This window comes from Lethenteron reissneri, chromosome 50 (genome assembly GCF_015708825.2).
Source record: "Lethenteron reissneri isolate LAM-NWPU_2019-01 chromosome 50, ASM1570882v1, whole genome shotgun sequence".
In the NCBI taxonomy this organism is placed as follows: Eukaryota; Metazoa; Chordata; class Hyperoartia; order Petromyzontiformes; family Petromyzontidae; genus Lethenteron; species Lethenteron reissneri.
In genome coordinates, this window is record NC_083828.1 from 7,181,500 (window position 1) to 7,206,760 (window position 25,261).

A 25,261-nucleotide genomic window follows, 5' to 3' on the forward strand; every position below is an offset into this window, starting at 1 on the left:
ACCCGGCTACCCGTACGCGACCCTGGTGCGGCCGGGTACGGGTAGACCGTGAGTCACTGGTGAGTAACTGTTTGTCACTTATTTCCCAACGTCTTGTCTCGTCTCACAATTCAATTTCCTAGAATAAACCCACCCGCGCCTGCAACATGGCTTCATCCCAGAGGTCGCAATCAGGTACCCGATACCCATACCCAGCCGGGTACGGGTAGGGTACGGCCGGGTACGGGTACCCGTTTGCGACCCTGGTGCGGCCGGGCACGGGTAAGGAATCAAAACCCATTTGCGACCTCTGGGGACCAGGCTTAAAGGGGCAATGGTGGCTTTCTTTCCCCCCCTTAGCTCTTCTCTCAACAGTGGTGTTTAGCTTGACCACCGTTTTGGACACCGTGGTGGCGAGATGTTATCTACCTCGCCTTGTATGCAGGAGGTCGTGGGTTTGATCGCGACCCTGACGCCTGTATATTTGGAGTTTGTGTGTCTCTCTCCCCATGGTTGCGAGGATTTTTTTTCCCCGAGTTCTCTGGTTTTTCCCTCCACATTTAGAATCAACGTCACTCGTTTAGAATATTTGGCTGCTGCTCTAAATTTACACGTGACAAGCCACTTCGTTGAGCTATCATTTGTCGCCAGGTCACTTCTGAAAAATAGTTCTATAGCTCGGTGGGCCTAGGTTGGTAAAATAACAAATATTTTTAAAAATAGTTTTCTGAAACTGAATTCTGCCTGCGTTCAGGCGACGGACCCCTTGCAAGTTTTAAATGGGTGCATGGTATTTGATTGGCAGGTCTCGTGCGCTCGGTGGGGTAAAGTGTGGGTATTCCCACCATCCCAAGACATTTGGCTACTACAGGGTGCTCCTCCCAACAGCTCCAACGATCTGCCGTCAGTGTCACGAGCAGGTCATTGCAAGGCTGCGCCTTTTGCCTTGTTGAAGGCGACTGCAATGCGTTGACGTTGGCTCTAATAGGTGACCTTGGCGAGTAAGGAATTTCCACTGCAGACAGCCGCTCCGTTCATCGCCCCTTCATAGCTGGATCCCTGCAAGAAGCTCGCTTCTCCTCCCCCACTCCCAGCCTTGCCGCGTGTGTGCACAGTGCCTGCCTTCATTACACATGGACGAACGCGGCCAGCTCCTCGTGCCGAAAGGCATCGCCGCCACAGCAGTGGATGTCACCGCCACCGTACCTCACTGCCACCACCACCCTACCTCGCCGCTACCACCACCACCACCGTCCCTCACCGCTACCACCACCACTACCACCGTCCCTCACTGCTGCCACCATCACTACCTTACCTCTCCACGACCAACCATCAGCACTACCTCTACCACCACCACTACCGTACCTTACCGCTACCACCACCCACCCACCACCGTAACTCGCCGCGACCAACACTTTCTCCCCTTAGCCAAATGCCAGGACTGTTTCCCAGGAGACGCATAGCGATCTGCAAGGTTCTGGCCTGGCAGTTTCTCACCTCCATTTGGCCTTAGGTCTTCTCTTCCCCTGGGTCTTTTGAAATTAGTTATTTTCCAGCAGTGTCTTTTTTGTTTGTTTTTATTTTTAAGCAACAAAAACCCTGGGCCGGCTTGGATTACTCCAAGTCTCATCAGCAGGATGTAGCCCATAAAACCAATTTGGATCTAATGATGTACACGTGGACTCGTGTGTGTATCAATGTAGGCCAACTTGGCCTCAAATGAGTACCTGTTGCGATGTGTAAACATCGCCACAAGGGCGAGGTGCTGGCCACCCACCCCCTTGTGTGCTGTGCCGGCCTTCATAGGTGCTCGCCAACAGCACTTGCCCCATAAGTCTGTTACAGGCTATACGGGGGATATTTGTCTTTGTATCAATGTATACTTGTAGAGTTTGTAATGCGTGGGTGTGGCACGTTACAAATATCGTATTATATTTCCAATCCGTCGTGGTGTATGCATACCAAATATATTCGTGGCATAGTATATGTGCGGTATTGTAACATGTCTACTTAAATAATGACTAGCTAATATTCCATTCATATTAATGTACTTTTTATGTATGTGACATAAACTCGACACATTTGTCAACACAGTGTGGCCTTAAAATGAGATGAATCTATGACAGACGTTTTGGGCAATAGGCCTCCTTCATGAATCATGAATCATGAAAAAGGGCCATTGCCTGAACCGTTGCCTATTATACGTTTTCTTTATGGCCACAGTGTTACTGACGAATGGTGAGTTTTTTTTTATAAAGTTTGCTAAACGCAGCAGCCCTATGACTAAATATTGCGTTTATATATAAATGGACTGTTTGTATGTTGTACGTAAAACTCACCTCTGGTACAAGCATCGTATGCAATTTATATTAGACGCGCGTCACTCAGTCCATCGTAACTCCGGGGCTCAATAAAATCAGCACCACCTTGCGGGGAAACAACAGCAGGTTGCCCCGTTGGTAGCACGGCTGGCTACGTATGGTGCGAAAGAAGTTCCACATGCGTGCGTCCATCCCTGCATAGGGAATGTTACATTTTCCACCGCTGCTTTTTAAGGCTTTACAAACGAGCACTCATGCCCTCCCGGTATATGTGTACCATATATACTTCCGTAATAGAATATCCGTCATTTAACAGGATGCGTCATTGAATTTACACGCACATCGTCACGCGTGTATGAATATTACAGTAAGTATGAGCTTTGTATTTATAGTATCGCTAAGCAAATGACGTTTTTAAAGCGGATCCACGTTGGGGCTTGCATTGCTGACGTCCGTCCGAAGGAAAATCCTCCGGCCGCCCCTCGCCTGCTCCTATTGGCTGGCGCTTACGCATTGCGGACCGTCGGTCCTCCCCGGATGGTTGCCGTGGCGACGGGGTTGGTCGCCCAGGCGACGATCATGTGGCTGAGCACGTCGCTGCGTTTTGGCGATTGTCCCGGCATCCCTCCAGACCGCAGCCGCCCCCGCCCCAAGCCAAGCCGTGCACTAACACTGAACCCCACCACTAACACTGAACCCCACCACTAACACTGAACCTCATCACTAACACTGAACCCCACCACTAACACTGAACCCCACCACTAACACTGAACCCCACCACTAACACTGAACCTCATCACTAACACTGAACCCCACCACTAACACAGAACCCCACCACTAACACAGAACCCCACCACTAACACCGAACCCCACCACTAACACTGAACCTCAACACTAACACAGAACCCCACCACTAACACAGAACCCCACCACTAACACTGAACCTCAACACTAACACAGAACCCCACCACTAACACAGAACCCCACCACTAACACTGAACCCCACCACTAACACTGAACCCCACCACTAACACTGAACCCCACCACTAACACTGAACCCCACCACTAACACTGAACCTCATCACTAACACTGAACCCCACCACTAACACTGAACCCCACCGCTAACACTGAACCCCACCACTAACACTGAACCCCACCACTAACACTGAACCCCACCACTAACACTGAACCCCACCACTAACACTGAACCCCACCACTAACACAGAACACCACCACTAACACTGAACCCCACCACTAACACTGAACCCCACCACTAACACTGAACCCCACCACTAACACTGAACCCCACCACTAACACTGAACCCCACCACTAACACTGAACCCCACCGCTAACACTGAACCCACCCCTAACACTGAACCCCACCACTAACACTGAACCCCACCACTAACACTGAACCCCACCACTAACACTGAACCCCACCACTAACACTGAACCCCACCACTAACACTGAACCCCACCGCTAACACTGAACCCCACCACTAACACTGAACCCCACCACTAACACTGAACCCCACCACTAACACTGAACCTCACCACTAACACTGAACCCCACCACTAACACTGAACCCCACCACTAACACTGAACCCCACCACTAACACTGAACCCCACCACTAACACAGAACCCCACCACTAACACAGAACCCCCCACCACTAACACTGAACCCCCCACCACTAACACTGAACCCCCCACCACTAACACTGAACCCCCCCACCACTAACACTGAACCCCACCGCTAACACTGAACCCCACCGCTAGCTAACACTGAACCCCACCACTAACACTGAACCTCGTCACTAACACAGAACCTCGTCACTAACACTGAACCCCACCACTAACACTGAACCTCGCCACTAACACTGAACCCCACCACTAACACTGAACCCCACCGCTAACACTGAACCCTACCACTAACACTAAACCCCACCACTAACACTGAACCCCACCACTAACACTGAACCCCCCACCACTAACACTGAACCCCCCACCACTAACACTGAACCCCCCACCACTAACACTGAACCCCACCACTAACACTGAACCCCCCACCACTAACACTGAACCCCCCACCACTAACACCGAACCCCACCACTAACACTGAACCCCACCACTAACACTGAACACCACCACTAACACTGAACCCCCCACCACTAACACTGAACCCCCCACCACTAACACTGAACCCCCCACCACCAACACTGAACCCCACCACTAACACCGAACCCCACCACTAACACTGAACCCCCCACCACTAACACTGAACCCCCCACCACTAACACTGAACCCCCCACCACTAACACTGAACCCCACCACTAACACTGAACCCCCCACCACTAACACTGAAACCCCCCACCACTAACACTGAACCCCCCACCACTAACACCGAACCCCACCACTAACACTGAACCCCCCACCACTAACACTGAACCCCCCACCACTAACACTGAACCCCACCACTAACACCGAACCCCACCACTAACACCGAACCCCACCACTAACACTGAACCCCCACCACTAACACTGAACCCCACCACTAACACCGAACCCCACCACTAACACTGAACCCCCCACCACTAACACTGAACCCCCCACCACTAACCACTGAACCCCACCACTAACACTGAACCCCCCACCACTAACACTGAACCCCCCACCACTAACACTGAACCCCCCACCACTAACACTGAACCCCACCACTAACACTGAACCCCACCACTAACACTGAACCCCACCACTAGCACTGAACCCCACCTAACACTGAACCCCCCACCACTAACACTGAACCCCCCACCACTAACACTGAACCCCACCACTAACACTGAACCCCACCTAACACTGAACCCCACCTAACACTGAACCCCCCACCACTAACACTGAACCCCCCACCACTAACACTGAACCCCCCACCACTACACTGAACCCCACCACTAACACTGAACCCCACCACTAACACTGAACCCAGCCACTAACACTGAACCCCACCACTAACACTGAACCCCACCTAACACTGAACCCCCCACCACTAACACTGAACCCCCCACCACTAACACTGAACCCCACCACTAACACCGAACCCCACCCCTAACACTGAACCCCCCACCACACCCCACCACTAACACTGAACCCCACCACTAACACTGAACCCCACCACTAACACTGAACCCCACCACTAACACTGAACCCCACCACTAACACTGAACCCCACCACTAACACTGAACCCCCCACCACTAACACTGAACCCCCCACCACTAACACTGAACCCCACCACTAACACTGAACCCAGCCACCTATACCACCTGGGGACCCACAGCGGAAAAATGTGAAATACCTCGCCTGGTTTACAGGTGGTGGGTTCGATCCCGACCATGATGCCGGTTTATCTGGAGTTTGCATGTTCTCTTTCTGTGGTCACGTGACATTTTTTCTCTCTCTCTCTGTGGTCGCGTGACATTTTTTTTACCGGTCCTCCGATTTTTTCCCCTCGACATTTTAGAATCAACGTGCGTTTAGAGTAATTTTGCTGCAGTACATTTCCACTTGATAAGTCCCTTCGTTGAGCTCTCATTTGTGGCCAGGTAGCTTCTGAACAAAAGAGCTATACAGCTCCGTAAGCCTTACCTGGTAAAATAAAAAAAACATTTGTTTTTTAGCCCAGTACCCATTACAAACACAGAACCCAGGCACGGTGAAATGCAACATCTATTGTGAGCTTATGAATCGATGTTCACCGGAGCCTTTTCACATTTGTGTTGAGACACAAGATACCAGCCACCATTATTAACCCAGCCTAATCCCCTCCCCAAATCCATCCACTCTCTCGCTCACCTTAATTCTAACCCGATCACTTGCAACCAACCCAGCCATCTACGCCGCCACCCTGCCACCTACCGACCCACCCACCCTATCGCCTACCCATGGAACCATTCTCCCTCCCCTCCAACTCTCCCAGCCACAACCTGAATCGATAAGGCTGCCAACCTAGCTCTAGTCAGCCAGCCATCGAGTTAGCCGCCTACTCGCTCACCCTCGCCCACCCGCTCCCTCCCCCCACCGCCCCGCATCGCACGCTCTCCTTGAGCCCCCCACCCCTGCCCTCCACCCTTACCGCCCCCCACGTTACAAGTGCGCTGCCTGCAGCTTAAAAAGGACGTCACAGCTGTTCCGCTCACCCGCTTGGCCGGATAGATAGTGCCGTGTCTCAGCCCGAGTGCCATTCATAGAAGCTCGCGGAAGACTCGCCGCTCCTGCTGCTGCTGCTGCTCCGTCTCTCCCTTCGCAGGTTTGTCATTCTCAGCGCTGGCGTTTCCTGCCGTTGTGTTTGCACGCGTGGGCGCGAGTGTAGCGGATACGACGGTGGTGGTGCATACGTTGCATATGGATCCAATTTATAATACGTGCCCTGCGAGGCTATACGTGTAAAATGTTGCATACGCAAATGCGCATGTAGAAATATTCGTCCACGGGTACAAATACAGGGTCGTCTGTCATCGTCACCGTCTTATTGAATTCACGCGCACGCATACAGAAATGTGCGTGCAATAGATGCAAAGCAGTATTCGGATGTGTGTGAATATAACGTTCGTATGCATGCGAATACTTGTGTGTGTGTGTGTCTTGTATTACACCTACCTACTGCGGACTTTCTACCGCGGTAATCTTACGCAATGATAAATGGGTTATTTAATACATTATTAACGCATGTCTTTTGTCGCTAGATATTTGTTTAAGACTCTTTGCAAACCGAACATTTTTTAAGGAAGTCTTGTTGGCTGAAATGTTGATAATTCTTTCAACCGAATACATTTATTTTTTAAAATCCTGCTTATTTATTTTGTGTGCGTATGCGATCCGGCCAGGTGTCTCGGCGGCTCAACAGTCACACGGTTGTGAGTTTAAATCGTGGTTGGGGAGGTATGGACAAAGCCCATCATTCTGCCCTTCGGGGTCAATAAATTAAGTACCACGTTGTGGATAGACTTTCCCCCATCATAGGAATGTGGAATGTGCACTCCTGTTCTCAGGGTTGTAAACTGGAGATGAGCACCAATGCCTCAATTGAGCAGAAAATCACTTCCACTTAATTATAACATGCGTGCTATGTGTACCCCTTGCATGTGTATTCATATATCGTAATGTATCTATATGCATATAACGTACATATCTACATGATTGAGTCCTGTATATGTATGGTCAAATGACTGTTCAAGTTTTAAGTATATAGATGAGAGGACGACCAATGCGGAGATGACGCGATGAGATGGGCTCAAGTGCAGGAGCGAGAGATGGAGTGTGAACGTGGTGAGAGCGATGGTTTCGGCAGTGGCATGGCTTCCATCCAGCAGTGTATAGATAACAGCTGGAACGATGGGGTCAGCATTTTCGTTCATCTTAAAAAAAAAACACCCTTCGCAAACCCGAATCGACGAGCGTGGTGAAGTATGGTCATATTACCCCCCCCCTCACACCAACGTCTGATACGGCATGGGGAGACCTTCAACAAGCAGTGGATTGGCAACATTTCCTGATTGAGTGGCTAAATTATTCCAGATGGCCGAGTCATTTTGTATGTAGGCTGCGTATAGGGTTCCATCTTTGTGTGGATGCTCTGGGCATAATTTGCCCTTTGCCCGAAAGGTTTTGTTGAAGCGAGCGTTCGCTAGATCGCACGCCTCATTAATTAAAGGTCTATACAATTAAAAGAGAAGCGCCTGCCTTCATAATATATACAGTATGCGCATGTAGCCTGCGTTCAAGATGAATATCAAGGCCTCATTTTGCCGGGGGTTGATGTACATACGTATCGGAGAGAAATATTTAGGAAAAATTATTTGGTTTAAAATGACAGATTCCTAATGTAGCATCGGCTCTAGGAATCTAGCACGTTTTGAAGCAAATGCACCTGCGTATAACCAGACCGATATTAATACTGTCGATCCACTGCAATGTGGCAGCTGAATTGGGCTTCGCGCAAATACAAACATTGCCAATGCACTGCTCAAGACCTGCGCCGTCTGCGGTGTTGCCAATCGGCATTATCAGCCTTGTTCTACCCACTGCTGGATGAAGGCCTGCCCTCCGGCATCGCGATTCAGCAGTCCGCCGAGCCCTCCCGCACGACGCGTCCGTTACTCCGACCGCCGGGGCCACGTGGTGTCCCTTTGGCGTGACGTGCGATGGCTGCGTCTCGCGAATGTTCTCCGATCCAAAGGGGTTTCCTCTTTTTCTGTCTTTTTGGTGCAATCTTTGCGCCTCCACCTTCTCCGTGCTGTTGGTGGGCGCCCCCCCCCCCCCCCTCCGGCTTTTGTTCCACTTTAATTGCGGGATGTTTATTTATGGGTCCCTACATCAAGAGCCGGAAATATGACACAATTTTACATCAACCAGTTGATGTAGGCATGCTGTATTCTGTAGGCACATTGCACGCGTGTTGATAATCACTTTGTAATCCCCCCCCGCCCGCCTCCATGCTTCAGAATAATATGGAGCCGTCTCTACGCTCCCTGCTCCGTAGAATAACACGCAGTAGCCTCCACGCTTCGGGCTCCATAGAAAAAAACATGGAGCGTCCTTACAGCTTGCCCCACGTGTTGTGACGGGGGCCATGGTCATGACGTCACTGCAGGACACTGTAATGGTGCGCCCTGAAGGTCATATGACCTAAATTTCGATTTAAATCTTTCGTGACTGCAGGGATTCATCTTCTTGGTTCTTTCGGTAAAGTCACGCTGTCTTTCCGACAGACCTATTCTTCACCTGAGGACGGCTGCTTGCGTTGTGGCCGAAACGTCGTGAGAATTGTATTTTATTATGTTTTATTTTTATTATTGTATTATTTCCCTTCTATGTGACTTTACCGAAAGAACCAAGAAGGTCATATGACCGTGACATTACATTATTATTTTCCTTTATTACTTTTGTAATTAAATGATACTGTGTCTAGGCGCAAGCCTCACTCGGTCTCAAGCTTGTCCCTTTCTGTCGGAGGGCGTTGCCACACAGGGACATTTGGCCGATTTCCATTATTAATGAGAGATAGGGAACTGGAGATACGTGGAGTAGACCAACCATGTGCATACGACACGGCGGGGGGGGGGGGTCAAAGCTCCACACAGGTGAATTCGATTACCGCTTTTGCTGTACCCGCCATCTCCTATCCCACTTCCCAGCCCAAGCCTGCAGCACCTTGCTATCTTACGCAGTCTTCAATCCCAAGTGTGAACCAGGCTCAACTCCCTGCTCTTGGCTTCCAAACGTCTTGTTGGATCTCGGAATGCACAGGCCCTTTGTCAATCCACTGCTGGATGAAGCCCTCTCCACGCCCTGTCATGTGTGGATCTTGTTTTCACCATACTTCATCACATTGGGTCGTGCGGGTTGGTGAAGAGGGGTGGGGGTGGTTTGTGAGAGTGGGTCTGGCTCCATTACTCGGCACCGATATTGGCTTTGGCCGGGACTCGAACTCGTGTAGTCGCGTTTACAGTGGAGTACGCGATCTGCTGCGCCACCGCTACCCCCCCTCCCCCCCTAGGAATATTTGGTTTGGTCTTAATTCCAGCACGACAGCTGAGAGAACATTCTAAATGAACCGGCGTTGCACACACCGTTTATTTATTCATATGATTGACTGCGGCGAGACGCTCCTACGTGCTGCCTGGGGCCCGTCGCCGTTCTATACGCTGCATTACCTGTGGTAGACGTTGCCTAAACGTACGCGGGGAGTGTTTTAGATTCGACACTTTATATATATATATACACACACACACACACACGTGACCCATGACTTGCGCATTTGCTACGTGTGTCGCTCAACGCCGCAGACACCTGTGCAAAAAAACGAGACGTCCCATCTCGAGGCGGGGGTGGGATTAGCCGCTTGAAATATTTTAATTACAACAATTTTCTTCTAGTTTTCCTCTCGTCGTCCGCCAAGTCCGGGGTGTGAAGGGACCGGGCGGCGATGCTGGGGTTGTGCCGCGATGCAGTGGGAATCTGGGTCGGAGCTGATGACGCCGACGCCGACGCTAGACATTGAATGCCGCCCCCCTTTGGCCAAGGTCGTTTGAATTTCAGACGCTGCGTCACAGCTCGGCGTTACGCACTCCTCCTTTTTTAAGCGGCGCGCGGTCATTTGTATTTTCTTGGTTTTGTGGAAATCTCGGAGCTATTCAAGTGTCAAAAGTTTTAGTTTATTTTTAACCGATACGTGAACTTAAGAGATGAGGGCAGTCCTCATTTGCAAGATTTAGTGAGTCGGTGAATGGATGGGTGAGTTGATGGGTGGTCGAATGGATGAGTGAGGTTAGCTCAAGTTTCAAGCTCCAAGTTTATTTTTTAGTTTTTAACCTTACGTGAGAGCTCAAGAGACCACGATGAGTCTCACCTGGGTTGCCCAACGAGACAAAATCAATAACAATGAAGTCAATGGAGATTCCCATGCCGTATCGGGAAGTGGTCCGCAAGCATTGGATCTATAATGGCTGATGATGATGAAGATGGAACCGAAGTAGCATTGTTGTTGTAGAGTTACACCCCAAGTGTGTCGAACAAAAACGGCACTCGGGAACACTGTTAAAGACTTATTAAAGGCGCGCACGCACAGCGTTGCGCGAGTGACGCATGCAATATCCTTCGTTGTTAACGAGGCCGATTGCGTCGCCCCCGTTGAGAAGCGGTGGCGTGCGCCACCCGATCTACCCTGCGAAATTCTCACGTTACACTGCTTTGCCCGCAAGCTCGCTCGCGTGATTACATCGAAAATTAATCTCCGCTCGACTCAAGGGCCTCTATTCAAAGCCGGCCAAACCCCACACCCTCCCCGCCCCCCGCATAGAGCGCACAATGCCCAGGGTTTAATTTCGGCCACGTCTGTCCTCACTCGGCTCACCACATCAAGTGTATTTCTCGCTGTAGCTACAAGTCGTGTGCCACCTGCTCCAATCTTATACCAGCGAGCCTCATTGCTGAGCTTGCGCGTTTTCGGGCTCGCCGTCTGCCCCGGTTAACACCGCGGGGGTGCGTTAAGGTAATTACATGCCCCCTCCCTTCTCCGTCAAAGTGGACGTTGGTCGTCCCCCGTGACGTCGTTTTGAAAGAGGTGGGCCACGCGCCCGCCGGCGTTGCAATCGAAATTTGGCCACGGTGGAAAATTACGCGCGAGGTGGCCTGATTTTTTATTTTTTAATGCGGCGACGCATGGCAACGTCGCCTTCCCCTACGACTGTGAAAACTTAGCAGGACCCTCCACGATTCTCCTGGGTGAACGAGCATAGCTACGGTAATAAGAATGGCATAAATACCGAAATGTACCGGCGATTGATTTGTTGATGCGCCCCGTTTTCATTTTTTTTTGCTTTTGCAGAAGTCTGCAGCGGACGTTGAATCTCGGCGAAAATCACAGCAAAGCTCCCCCACACACCCTTGAGCAGACATGGCAAGCCACGACCCCGGAAGCGCCTTCGTGCAGACGCAGCAGCTGTCGGCATCGCGCGCCGACACATTCCTGGAGCACATGTGCCTCCTGGACATCGACTCGGAGCCCATCACGGCGCGCAACACCGGCATCATCTGCACCATCGGTGAGCTGCGCGACAAAACCGGCGACCTGGGTTCGATTCCCGTTAACGGCCAACACCGATTATTTGAACCTGTCCTGGGCCTCCCCTAGGTGGACTCGGTCTCAAATGAGTACTTGGTGCGGTGTGTAAACATTGCCACGGAGGAGACGGAGGCGGCCGGGTGTGGTGCTGGCCACCCCCCACCCCCTAGTGTGCCGTGCCAGCCTTCATAGCTGCTACTCACGAACAGCATTTGCCCCAACAGTTTGTTAAAGCTACACGGGGGATCTTTGTCTTTGTTTCGTCTTTGTTTCGTCTTTGCTGCTCAATACGGAATCTCCGTGTGTGTTCCCTTGCGCCCCTCCCCTCTTCCCTCCTTCACCCCGCCATGTCACAGGGCCTGCGTCGCGCTCGTTGGACACCCTGAAGGAGATGATCAAGTCGGGCATGAACATCGCTCGCATGAACTTCTCCCACGGCAGCCACGAGGTTTGCGGCGCACCGTGCTGTGTGCGGAACTGCATGCCGCGTGCGTTTCTGTGTGGTGCTGCGTGCGGCTTTTATTGTTGTGCCGCGTGCGGCTTTTGTTGCGCGAGCGTTACACTCCGCGTGCCGCCACTGCGGCGTTGTCGTTGCCGCGTGTCGTGATCCTTCTGCTGCCGCTTGCGTCCGTTGCCGTGGCGTAATCGAGCGTTGCACCGCGAACGTTTTATTTTGTCGTGCTTCGTACGTGTTTGTTGTTGTTGGTATTGCGAGCGCTGCGCTGTGCCGCGCGTGTGTTTCTCCCTCAGTACCACTCTGACACCATCAAGAACGTGCGCGAGGCCACGGAGAGTTTCGCCGGGAACCCCATCTACTACCGCCCTGTGGGGGTCGCCCTCGACACGAAGGGGCCCGAGATCCGCACCGGCCTCATCAAGGGGGTACGCCTCCACCCACGGACCCCCACACCCAGGGGATGCAGCAGCAGCAGCAACATGGCCCTTAGTCCACGCATCAAGGGAGTACACCACCACCACGATAATTTTAATTTGGATAACCTTTCAGCTATGAGAATTCAAATGCTCAGCTTTGTTGTGCGAAGACGATTCGTCCTCTCCCTGTGGCAAGGTGGGTGGGGAAGTGCTGCCCTCTTGTGGCGAGGAGGAGAGAAACCCGTGATGACATCTCCTTCCACGCTGCGCTCTGCGAGCTCCGAACGGACACTTAAATTGGGGGAAAAGCCAACCCGTGTCAACATCGAGCCCCCTGAATGATAGTTCGCAGGCCAGAGCTGCTGCGCACGCTTTGCGCTACACGCAGGGTCTGCTGCCGCTGGGTGTCCCCTTGGTTACGCCGCAACAGGGCGAGGGAAATGAAGACTCATGCTGGTTCCCTCGATGAGTTCTCACGCGGTTCACATGAAACACACTTGAACATTTGGAACTTAGCCTTAAAACTTGGGAAGAAACATTTTAAAAAGTAAACGAAATGAGTGGGCGAGTGGCTAAGTAAATTGTATCGTAAATTAATGAGTGAATGATTTAAATGAATGAATGCATTAATAAGCGATTGAGTAAATACATGAAATGGTTGTTTTGAAATTCACAAATGCTGTGAGTGGATCAATAAACGAGCGACTGGGTGACTGAACGAACGAACGCACGGCCGGACTAATGAGCGAGCGGTGGTGGTGGCGGCGGCGCAGAGCGGCACGGCGGAGGTGGAGCTGAAGAAGGGCGCGGAGCTGAAGGTGACGCTGGACGACGCCTACCAGGACGCGTGCGACGAGACCATGGTGTGGCTCGACTACAAGAACATCACCAAGGTCGTGACGCCCGGCAGCAAGATCTTCGTGGATGACGGCCTCATCTCCCTGCTCGTCAAGGAGATCGGTAAAGGAAGGGAGAGAGAGCGCGCGAGCGCGGACTTTCTCGCCAGTGGCTTGGACATCGGGTAGCGTGGGGGGCGGTGATTGGGGGGGGGGGAGGCGATGATGGGCGGGTCGCGTCGAGAGACGGTACGCGTGGCGGCTGTGTGTCGCTAGCTCGGTGGCGTGAACAGAGAGATGGGTTGATTTAACACGTAGTAGATTTTCGCGACCAATGGTATTCACAATAAGGGGGATTTTGGGTTGGATCACGTAAATATAAATGTGTCGTTGACCCATCACGGTCAATGAATAATGTTTGTCACGGAAACCAAACGTGCCAATTAGTTACTACAGTACTTCAGCACACCCAGTGTTTGGGAGAGTAAACCCACAACATTTACAATCCGAGTACCATGATGTTTAGCTGGTGATTACAACCAACAATGCTTCATCGGGCAATGTATTTTTTTTTCTCTCCCATAATTGGGAAACAAGTCTTCCCGTTTTCGGTCTTAAACAGAGTAAAGATTATGTCATCGCTGTGAGCCTTCGTGTTAAACTGGTAAATGGGGGGGGTTTGTCAACGTGTCAATGACGCACGGGGGGGGTCAATGTACGGCAACAACCCCTCTCCGCGAAGATCTGTGGGGGGGGGGGGGGCAGTTTTGCTGCAGCTCATAGCAACGAAAGGGCTTTGACCTCGGGCAAATTAAACGCGATTGAACGGAGCGGGTGAAGTTCGCGAAGAGACGTGGTACCGTCGCTGGGCAAGACCAACGGCGGAGTGGCAATCTGCGACGTAGGGTCGACCGCGGAGATGGAGCGTTGAAATGGGCTCGTGCGCGAGTGCTTAGGTGTGATCGTTGCATCACAGGGCTATTATGACCTGTCTACAGACTTGGAGGCCTTCACCCAGCAGTGGATTGATTTATGACGCAGGTATAGCAGATAAATAAATAAAATTATCATCAGCACCTTATTAAACCGCTGCTGGATCAAGGCCTGTCTATTTCATTCATAGTGGCTGTTAAATCGTGGTTCATACATTTGTTAGTTTTACCATTTGTGTAACCAGACCAGGATGAATTTAATTAGCAAACTTGTGTGACCTGGGTCACCAGAACGACAAAAGCAACAACACAAAATAGCAAGGGCAACATCCCAAGCAAATAGAAACTGGAGCAAAAAACAACAAAAATAGGAACCGGAGCGTGGTCGAAATTGATGATGAAACACCGTCGCAGCTGTGCTCACCGCCACTATCAGTCACCCATCGCCCTGCCCTCTCCGCCCTCTCCCAGGCGACGACTACGTCATCACGGAGGTAGAGAACGGGGGGATCCTGGGCAGCCGCAAGGGCGTGAACCTGCCCGGCGCCGCTGTGGACCTCCCCGCCGTCTCCGCCAAGGACGTGCAGGACCTGCAGTTCGGCGTGGACCAGGGCGTGGACATGGTGTTCGCGTCGTTCATCCGCAAGGCCGCCGACGTCGAGGAGGTTGGTCTGCCGGCGCCGTGTCGGCACCGTGTCGGCACCGCCTGCCCGCCTGCCCGCCTGCCCGACACGGACTTTTGCACTTATCTCTATATATATAAAAGGAAAATTTGTGATTATGTGTGTCTGTTCAAAATGTTTAGCGTTTGTCCCGACATGCAACAAACTTCAAATTTGCCATGTGGATACTTTCCAGACTGTACACCATGCAAAAATTATAAAAATAGACTTTGGTATTTTGGGGGGGGAGGGGCGCAATAATGCATACATTTTGCACGGCAAGTGAGCTGTGACGTAAAATATGTCACGTGACCCGCGCATGTGGAAGCGTAACGCATTGTAGTGTAGCGGTTAGCGCGCTGCGCTACGAACCCGGCGACCTGAGTTTGATTCCCGCTCACGGCCACCACCGGTGACGATTATTTCAACCGGTCCTGGGCCTCCCCTAGGTCGACTCGGCCTCAAACGAGTAACTGGTGTGGTGTGTGAACATCGCCACTGGGGAGACAAAGGCGGCCGGGCGTCGTGAATCCAAGTCCCTGGCGAAGCCGGGTAGTAAAGCTAGTTAAACTATAAACTAAGCTTTTTATTTTACCAGGTAAAAACCATCTGAGCTATGTAGCTCTTTTTCAGAAGCGACCTGGTTATCGCAAACGATAGCTCAACCAAGCGGTGGCTTATCTCTCCATGTGGAAATTTAGAGCAGCAGCAAAATACTCTTAATCACGCATGTTGTGGACTATAAATGTGGAGGGGAAAAAAAACCGGAGGACTTGGAGGAAAATGCACACGACCACGGGGAGAGACATACAAACTCCAAATATACAGCAGGCGTCAGGGTCGGGATCAAACCCACAACCTGCATGCCAGGTGAGGGGGTTAACACCTCTTCACCACAGCGCCTCTTAAATTTGGTGTGGTGGCTAAGCGCAGTCTCGCACTCGGCTAGACCTGGCACTCGCTTCTTACCTTGGCGTCGAAAAACCGACGCCGACCGTCAATCCCCAGTGGCCACTCTTAACCCTGACGCTGGACGTGTGACACCCGTCGTGCCTAGCCCTCGCGCTTGGTCTAACGCCGACCCTGGCACTACTGGGACCACAGGCCTGACGCTCGCCCTCGCTCGTACTAATCGCGGCGACGTCCGACCTTGTCGCCTAGGTGCGAGCCGTGCTGGGGGAGAAGGGGAAGAACATCAAGATCATCAGCAAGATTGAAAACCACGAGGGCGTGCGCAGGTGTGTGCCGTTTACCGAATCGCGGTCGTGTTTACGATCGTGTGCATGTACAGCCCTCTGGGGCGTTCCCCTGCTGGGTGTGTGTATGTATGTACGTTGGACTTCTTTCGCACCCCGACGAAGCCAACCGTGCTAATCGGAGGTGCGGATGAGCGCCTCTGCCCCCGCGTTGTGCGGGATGATTGACCATAACTTTCCTACGATGAGGGAAACCGAGTTTATTGTTCACGGTTCGGTGGCCGAAAGTGGAATTCGATCCGCGAACCTCAGCCAGCGGCTCGGCGTGCCTGACGTGGTCGTTCTGAAACCCGAAGTAAACCTCCCCCTGGGCTCGTTTCAGGTTTGAGGAGATCCTGGAAGCGAGCGACGGGATCATGGTGGCTCGCGGGGACCTGGGAATCGAGATTCCCGGGGAGAAGGTGTTCATCGCGCAGAAGATGATGATCGGACGCTGCAACCGTGCGGGCAAGCCGGTCATCTGTGCCACGCAGGTGAGGGCCACGGGGGTGGCACACAGCGCGATGAACCCGACGGACCCGACTTCGCTTCCCGCTCACGGGGCCGGTGCCAGTGGCGATTATCCGAATTGGTCCTGGGCCCAGGCCAGGCGGCAGAGGTCGCAAACGGGTTTTGATTCCTTACCCGTACCCTACCCGTACCCGTACCCGGCCGCACCAGGGTCGCAAACGGGTACCCGTACCCGTACCCGGCCGTACCCGTACCCGGCCGTACTCGTACCCTACCCGTACCGTACCCGTACCCGGCCGCACCAGGGTCGCAAACGGGTACCCGTACCCGGCCGTACCCGTACCCTACCCGTACTAGGAACGAACTTGAATTGTGAGAAGAGACAAGACGTTGGGAAATGAGTGACAAATGGTTACTCACCAGTGACTCACGGCCTACCCGTACCCGGATGCACCAGGGTCGCAAACGGGTCCCCGTATCCGGCCGGGTACAGGTTGCTGGGTATCGGGTAGGGTACGGGTATCGGGTACCCGGTTGCGATTTCTGCCAGGCGGTGGCCGTTGAGCCGAAGTGCGTATTTGCAAAAAGGTCTTCCCTCGCTCTGGTTTGCGTCTCTCGAGTTACGAGCAGCCGCTTGATGGATTTGTTTGCTGCAGATGCTAGAGAGCATGATCAAGAAGCCTCGACCTACGCGCGCGGAGAGCAGCGACGTGGCCAACGCTGTGCTGGACGGCGCCGACTGCATCATGCTGAGCGGGGAGACGGCCAAGGGAGACTACCCCCTGGAGGCCGTGCGCATGCAGCACGCGGTGAGTGAGTGAGTGTGGGTGTTGGAACGGTAGGGGACACAGGTGGTGCATCGGGCCAGTCGTCTCGGTCAGTCAACCTGTGGCACTTGGGTCTGTCCCGTGACCTCCTGCCAGCGGGCATTCGACACTTCACGTGGCCTTAACGTGCACAGAGCCTGGCACAAGCGCCCTGGTGATGTCACCGCCACTTAGTAGCGAATGGCGGTTTATTGGTGATGTTGGTAGCGGTAGTCTCGTGGTCAGCGCGCTTCGCTATGATGCCCGGTGGACGCAAGTTTGATTTCTGCTCACGGCCAACACCAGTGACGATTCTCCTAACTGGTCCTGGGCCTCCCCTAGGTCGACTCGGCCTCAAATGAGTACCTGGTGTGGCGTGTAAACATCGCCACTCGGGAGACAAAGGCGGCCTGGCGCGGTGTTGGCCACCCACCACCTCGTGTGCCGTACCGGCCTTCCATAGGTGCTCGCTAACAGGACTTACCCCACCAATCTGGTGTTGCTGTAGATTGCCCGGGAGGCAGAGGCGGCGATGTACCACCGCCAGCTGTTTGAGGAGCTGCGGCGGCTGTCGGGCATCACCAGCGACCCCACCGAGACCACCGCCATCGGCACCGTCGAGGCCTCCTTCAAGTGCTCCGCTGGCGCCATCATCGTGCTCACCAAGTCCGGACGGTGAGTGGTGGTGGTGGTGGTGCTGGTGCCGGTGATGATTGTGACGGAGGCGGTGGTGGGACGGCGTTGATGATAGCGACAACGGCGGAGGTCGTGCTGGTTGTAGTTGTGCTGCTAGTCGTAGTGGCACTAGTGTGGTGGTGCTGGTAGTGGTGGTGCTGCTGGTGGTTGATGCGGTCGTGGTTGTGCTGGTTATGGAATTCGTGACAATGCTAGCAATATCGCATGGCATTTTATCTCTCCTTCCGGCTCCCCGGTAAACTAACGTGTGGAGTGTGGCACGCGCCTGGTTAAACACGGTCCGTGGCGAGGTACGGGGGACATGGTGTGTGTCGTGACGGTGTGGGCCGCCCTCCCTCCGGCTGAGACGATCGATCCGTTGTGGCGCGTGCAGCTCGGCTCACCTGCTGTCCAAGTACCGCCCGCGCGCGCCCATCATCGCGGTGACGCGCTGCGGCCAGACCGCGCGCCAGGCGCACCTCTACCGCGGCATCTTCCCCGTGCTGTGCCGCGAGCCGGTCAACGACGTGTGGGCCGAGGACGTGGACCTGCGCGTCAACCTCGCCATGGAAGTCGGTGAGGCTCGCCTCGGCACTCGGGCTTAGCGGGCTGGTTACGAAGTCACCCGACTCCCTCCCTTCTCCACCTCCTCTCCCTCCTCTCCCTCCTCTCCCTCTTCTTGCACTCCCCGTCTACGGTGAATCGACGGGACTGTCGCGTTTCTCCCCGCGAGTTGGTGTTGACGGCTTTGTCTGCGTTGTTTTCGTCGGCAGGCAAGTGCCGCGGCTTCTTCAAGCAGGACGACGTGGTGATCGTCGTGACGGGCTGGCGCCCGGGCTCCGGCTACACGAACATGATGCGCGTCATCAAGGTCACATAGAGCGGGCGGCCAAGCGAGCGCGACAGAGGGCGGCAGGCGAGCAAGGGGGCGCCAAGGAGAGCTGGGGGGTAGAAAATGACGACGCATGCTAAACCGGGGACCAAGTACACTCCAGGGCCGGTTGGCAAAATGACTGCGTGGATGGTTTTTCCTGTGTGTTTTTGTCTGGATTTTTTTTTCGGTTTAATGTTTTGTTATTTTCGAGTCCTTTGATATTTTTCGTTCCATCAGAGTGCTTTCATCGGGTGCCGAACGGGACTGTCCAATAATTTCATTGCTCAGCTTTATCGTTTTATCAGAGCACTTACCAGTCAGTGCTTTGAGATCTTGGTCACGTTTCTGTAATTTCCCAAAACAAAGAACCACAACCAACCAATGTGTGCTCGCTGTGAGCAGCCAAAAGTAATAGACAATCGACGCCGACTCTAATGCCGACAAGCAGGTGTGAGAATATTAATTCTGTACCGCGTAGCATGAACTGGCAAAATCTGTCGGACGTGAGACGCACACGTGTAAGTACCTTACTAATTACGTCCGCATGTTTCAAACGGAACTTGCGCGCACGCAAAATAGTAACACGATATTTCCTCTGGTAAATTTTTAGGCTAGGTGCTTTACAACGATGGCAAAATGTAAAAAACCTGGCCTACTGAATACTCGTAGCCTATGACCAAATCGGCCGGAATGCGCCCGAGTCCTGGTCGACCAAGCCGGGTAGAAGCCCGGATTGCGTTTTGCACGGTTGACCATCGTGCAACAGGGGTCTTTGGCCAACAGATGGCAGTGCACCAACATCCCCGTTATTCTTTCCCCAAACCGAACCATCGGTGGTCGGATCACGGGCAAGGGACCTTCGCGACCCGCGCGGCATCCGGAGGTGCTCGTCCAGCAGTGGATCGACAAATGGGCTGAGCGAGCGTTCACAGACGCGGACATTCGTAGGCGGGACATGGACGGTGGGTTGATGGAAAAATTCACGATTTGCCGTGGGGCCACGCGCGTGTTTGCGAGTGTCGCTCCCGATGGTAGCACTCTGAGTGCGGAAGGCCGCGTTGTTCTCGGCAGACATAACCAGGAAGAGGAGGTCTTGTCTCCTCGATGTTCAAGACAAACGTTTGACTTCAGATGAGTCCCACGCAGCGGCTGTCGCTGCCGCCGCCGCTACCGCTTTGCGTGCGTGTCCGTGTGTGCGTGCGTGCGTATATATATATCCATGTGTGGCCCTTGCAAACGTTAATCTACTGTATCGCGCAAGCACTTAGGCCGGTGTTGGCCACGATATTTTGCTCTCTTGTGAATCCTGGGAACGGCAAAGTTATGAGAAGTACTTTAATGTGTGCACAGCTTGAAATAAAAATGTAAAATGTGAGCTCATTCCAAACACGGCGAGCGCTGCTTTGTGGCTTAAGTTTTTTTTTCCGACCACGTACAACCACAGGACGGCAATATAGGCAGGTGATTGTTCTCCTGCATAATAGACGTGCTTTTTAAATTTGCCTTCGTGAACCAAGAATCCATATATTTTCTGCCACCAATATAAATGCGTAATAGTATAAAAGTATAGACTCGCTTGCCAGCAAAAACCAAGACTCATCTCCCAAAGAAAAACGCGTTCTCCTTCGGGCCATCGTCACTGTCAATGTTGTCGTCTCGCCTTTACTTCATGGTGGTGGTGCCAGCACCTGCGCCCCGTATAGTTGAGACAAACGTTGCCACACAGGCAGTTAACCCCGCGGTGGTTAACCCCGCGGCGGTTAACCTCCACTCCGGTTAACCCCGGGGCGGTCGGCCACATCTCGTTATCCCAGCGCTGCAACGGCGGCGGGCTTACGTAACGGATGACACGTAAAAAACTTGGCTGTAACTAGGGATTTCGGAAGAAAAAGCCACATTGTGCTTTTTGTCTTAGTTATACACTTGAAGATTGTGTGTGTGTACGGTGGTGGTGGTTGGTGGTGGCGGCGGCTGTGGGCTGTGTGTGTGTGTGTGTTTGCTGTGCTGCTGCAGTGTATTTATTCTCTCTTCCCAAGTTCCTCAGCTCACTTCCCCGCACCTGAGTTCACCTCCCCTTCGTCTCCCCCCCCCCCTCCCCTTCAACCCTTCCTCCCTTCCTTCCCTTTGCTTCATCTGCACTGTGCGCTGCCGACGTGCCCGGGCTTGTCTTGTCTTGTAAAAGGGAAAATAAAATATCCATGTGAGCATGCGTGCACCCCGCGCGTGTTTTTGCGTTTCACTCGTCTCGTTTCGCGGGCAAATTTTTAGTGGAGCAGGTCGGGTGCGTGTGTTGCCCCACAGGAATCATTCGGATTGTGATGTGAGCTCGGCACTTCCGGTGGGGAGAAATTCACAAGGGTGGGTCTGTTCAGAAAAAAGAACGTTAGCCACTTGAGATTCCAAGTTGGCACATTTCTCGTTCCAGAAAACGACCGGGGTGTCCAGTTTAGATGATTTTAAGTGTTTATTTGGATACATCACTTGACAAATGTTTATGAGAATAGGTGAATAAGTATAACCCGTAAAAACAGTTTTTTTCACTATAAATCCTTTATATGCGTGGCGGCTAGTCCTCTCGTCCTCTGGCTTGAGATGGCTGCCACCTATGGGTCAGATGATTTGCATTGCACCATTAAGCAATTGATAATTAAATATATTATTTTTGTCCTAAAAAGTGTAAAATTTTGGAAAAAAATCTTCACGAACATTAATTGTCACGCACAACGAGTCTGTGTGGAAAATGTCAGCTCGATTGGATCACGGGAAGTGGGTTAAAAAACGACCGAAAGATTTGCACGGTTGTAAGCAAGCAAGCATGCAAGCCCGCAAGCAAGCGAACTTAATATAAAGGATTTAAAAAAGTTAGCCACTTGAAATTCCAAGTTGGCACATTTCTCGTTCCAGCAAACGAGTGTTTATTTCTCAGTTTGGATGCATCACTTGACCAATGTTTATGAGAATAGGTGAAATATAATACATGTCCGAGCACCACCAGGGCACACTGGCACTGCTGTGCCACTCGGCACAGGGGTGTGTGGGGTTGTGTGGGCTCCGTGCCAGCTAATGTATTTGTACTCGGTGTGCAGTTCTAATTTAGTGTCCCTAATGCTAACTCGTCAGCCCCGCAATAGTTGGGTAGCCACACACGTGAATCAACACGGATGAGCCAGCTTGGAGAGAGCCGAGCCAAAGATGACGCGTCTTGAGTTGTGCGGATGATGTACAGATGGGGGGCGGGGGGCATAAGTGGCACTGGATGAACGATCTGGTTGGTGTAGGGCAAAGACACGAACCATTTTCGAGATTGAAAACTTTGTTTCTTTAGAGCTGCGTTGTGTGCGTTTAGTTTGTTGTCCTTCCACCGCACCTCCGATGCAGCATTGTTGGCTCCGTACGGTGCGAAAGAAGTTAAACGTACATTCATGAAAGTGATAAAAAATTAAAAGGTTAAACCCTCGTCCTTGAACTGTTTAATCTCAACCTCTCAAAAGAGCAATTTCTGCTAACTTTAAATCTGAATGGAAGACTGAACGGAGCGAGTGTTGCCGTGAAGCCACCACAGAGTTTCCCGCAGTGCGGAACAAAACGGCAAACAAATGATCCTCCGCTTTGCGCTATTGGCGCTGTTACCCATCACCCTGGATACGGCCAGATTGGATGAAGGCGGTGGTATATTCTATTCTGTTTAAGATGGAAAGCACGTTGATAAGAACCAAAGCAAATTAACACATTCCTGTGGAGGGAGCTGGTAGGAACGTTGGGTTGCTCGGTCAATGGCCAGGGTCAACGGCGGCGTGGTGTATTCCGCAAATATGACCGACTGTGAGGGCGGGCACAAGCCGGCGTGAGTAGGTTGAGTTGAGTTTTATAAGGGCACCACGGGGTGACCAGCCCCTCCCCACACTCCCCTCCCCACCCTCCCCACCCAGCCCCTCCCTGCACGACGGACGGACACAATAATCCCCTGTGGGCTGGTGGAACCAGTGGGTTTCTACCAGTATCACAAAGCATGTAGACTGACACAACAGCGCTACCAACCACCACGCTACAACGGGCTCGAAGAGCGCATCCACTGGTGAAACCGATGCGGTTATTCACTGCGGATGCCTTTTTGTGAGATGGCATCGTCGCCCACACGACGCAACACGGAATTGTCGCATCGCGGCGCCGACTCGGGAGGTGACGATGGTTTGGGTGGAGCTTGATCCAGCGGTGTCTAGAACATGGCTGGTGTGGTGGCTTCTTGTTGACAGGGTGGCGAAGTGGTAGCAATTCTGCCTGGGATTGATTATCCTGGGTTCGATGCCCGAGTGGGGGTGCCTTTCCGCGTGGAGTTTGTATGTTCTGCTCGTCTTTTTAAAATCCTTTATATTAAGTTCACTTGCTTGCTTGTGCGCTTTCGACCGTGCAAATCTTTCGGTCGTTTTTTAACCCATTTCCCGTGATTAAATCGAGCTGACATTTTGCACACACTCGTTGTGCGTGACAATTTATTTTCCTGAAAATTTTTTTCCAAAATTTTACACTTTTTAGGATTTTTTTCATTTAATTTAAAATACCAATGTGATAAAAATGAAACTCTTACTCAAGAAAAACAGAAATGAATAATAAAATAAAACCGATGCCACGCATATAAAGGATTTATAGAGAAAAACTTTTGTTTTTACGGCTTAATTTTTTCTGCGTTCTCCTCTGGTTCCTTCTGATAGCGAACAAAAAAACCACACACGCAATGTAAATTTAACCACTTTTATTTTGCCAGGCAAGGCCCATTGAGCTATATATAGCTTTCTCAGAAGCGATCTGGCCACAAATGATAGCTCAACGAAGTCACCACGTGGAAATGTATAGCACCCAACACCGTCGCCATGGAGTCAACATTGGGGGAGACTAAATCTTCCAGAGGGTCTGGGGGTCCCCCCTCCCAGAAAAAAATGTACATTTGAAAACGAATTTCCTGCCTAAAATATAAAAAAATTCACTAACATAGGATGGACTTTTTTTTACAGTGTCTAAGTATTACATAGCTGTTTTTTTTACCTTTTCTTGTTTCATTGTATGCAATGGCAGAGATTAGGGATTAATAAAGTACAACCATAACCACAATCATATAAACAGAAAATCTAATTTATAGCAATATATTGGAGGGGGGGGGGGACATTTTGAGCATATTTTAATATTGGGGGGGTGGGGATGTGTCCGCAATATATATATGTTATAATTACGGCCTTGATAGCACCCAAATACTCCAAAGGCGTGTTTTGAAATGTGGAGGAGGAAAACAACCGGAGGAGGACCCGAATAAAAGTCGTCGCGACCACGGGCAGAACACGCAAACTCCAAATATACAGACGTCAGGGTCTGAATAATAATAATAGTTCAAATTTGTAACGCGCGCAAATTTGCAGACGTAGTGGCCGCAACTCAGAGGCGCGGAGCCAAGCTCAGAGTCGCTCAAAAGCACGTGGTTGTAGAGGTGAGTTTTTAAGTGTCTCTTGAAGGAGGCGATTGAGGTGATGCTGCGAATGTGCAGAGGGATGGCAGCGTTCCAGACTGTTGAGGCTGCCACCGAGAAGCGGCGTATAGACACGATGACCATCCTGGATCTTGGTATCAAGAGGAGGTCGTGAGTCGCGCTGCGCAGGCATCTGTCGTGTGCTGCGCTGCAAGTTGTCAATAATGAAGAGAGGTACGGCGGGCAGGCGGATATGAAGGCGTTGTGGCAGAGGCAGGCGGTCTTGTATGTGACCCTACTGGCGATGGGGAGCCAGTTGAGTGTACCACGAGGTAACAGACCCCAATCCCAATGCTGAAAAGCGCCCTGCACAGGACTCTACTGGGGTCACACCAGAGGTCGCAACCGGGTACCCGATACCCGTACCCTACCTGATACCCGGCTACCCGTACGGGTACGGGTAGCCGTTTGCGACCCTGGTGCGGCCGGGTACGGGTAAGCCGTGAGTCACCGGTGAGTAACCG

The 25,261-nt window shown here is 52.1% G+C and overlaps 1 protein-coding gene across 4 annotated transcripts in view; it reads left to right on the top strand.

Moving 5' to 3' along the window:
* The window catches only part of LOC133355134 (pyruvate kinase PKM), a 40,225-nt gene extending 18,770 nt beyond the window's left edge, over positions 1-21,455 (top strand). For 2 of the 4 annotated variants that reach the window (XM_061572451.1, XM_061572454.1), the window contains exons 2-12: positions 11,682-11,898; positions 12,275-12,366; positions 12,669-12,800; positions 13,565-13,751; positions 15,031-15,224; positions 16,383-16,459; positions 16,800-16,950; positions 17,584-17,736; positions 18,242-18,408; positions 18,803-18,984; positions 19,182-21,455. In XM_061572451.1, the coding sequence (XP_061428435.1) occupies positions 11,751-11,898; positions 12,275-12,366; positions 12,669-12,800; positions 13,565-13,751; positions 15,031-15,224; positions 16,383-16,459; positions 16,800-16,950; positions 17,584-17,736; positions 18,242-18,408; positions 18,803-18,984; positions 19,182-19,288 (1,590 nt within the window). In that variant the 5' untranslated portion in view covers positions 11,682-11,750 and the 3' untranslated portion in view covers positions 19,289-21,455. Of the gene's footprint in view, positions 1-6,445; positions 6,603-11,681; positions 11,899-12,274; positions 12,367-12,668; positions 12,801-13,564; positions 13,752-15,030; positions 15,225-16,382; positions 16,460-16,799; positions 16,951-17,583; positions 17,737-18,241; positions 18,413-18,802; positions 18,985-19,181 lie in introns of those variants that run through there. The other 2 variants (XM_061572452.1, XM_061572455.1) reach the window with 2 other exon arrangements.
* The last annotated feature ends 3,806 nt before the right edge of the window (positions 21,456-25,261 follow it).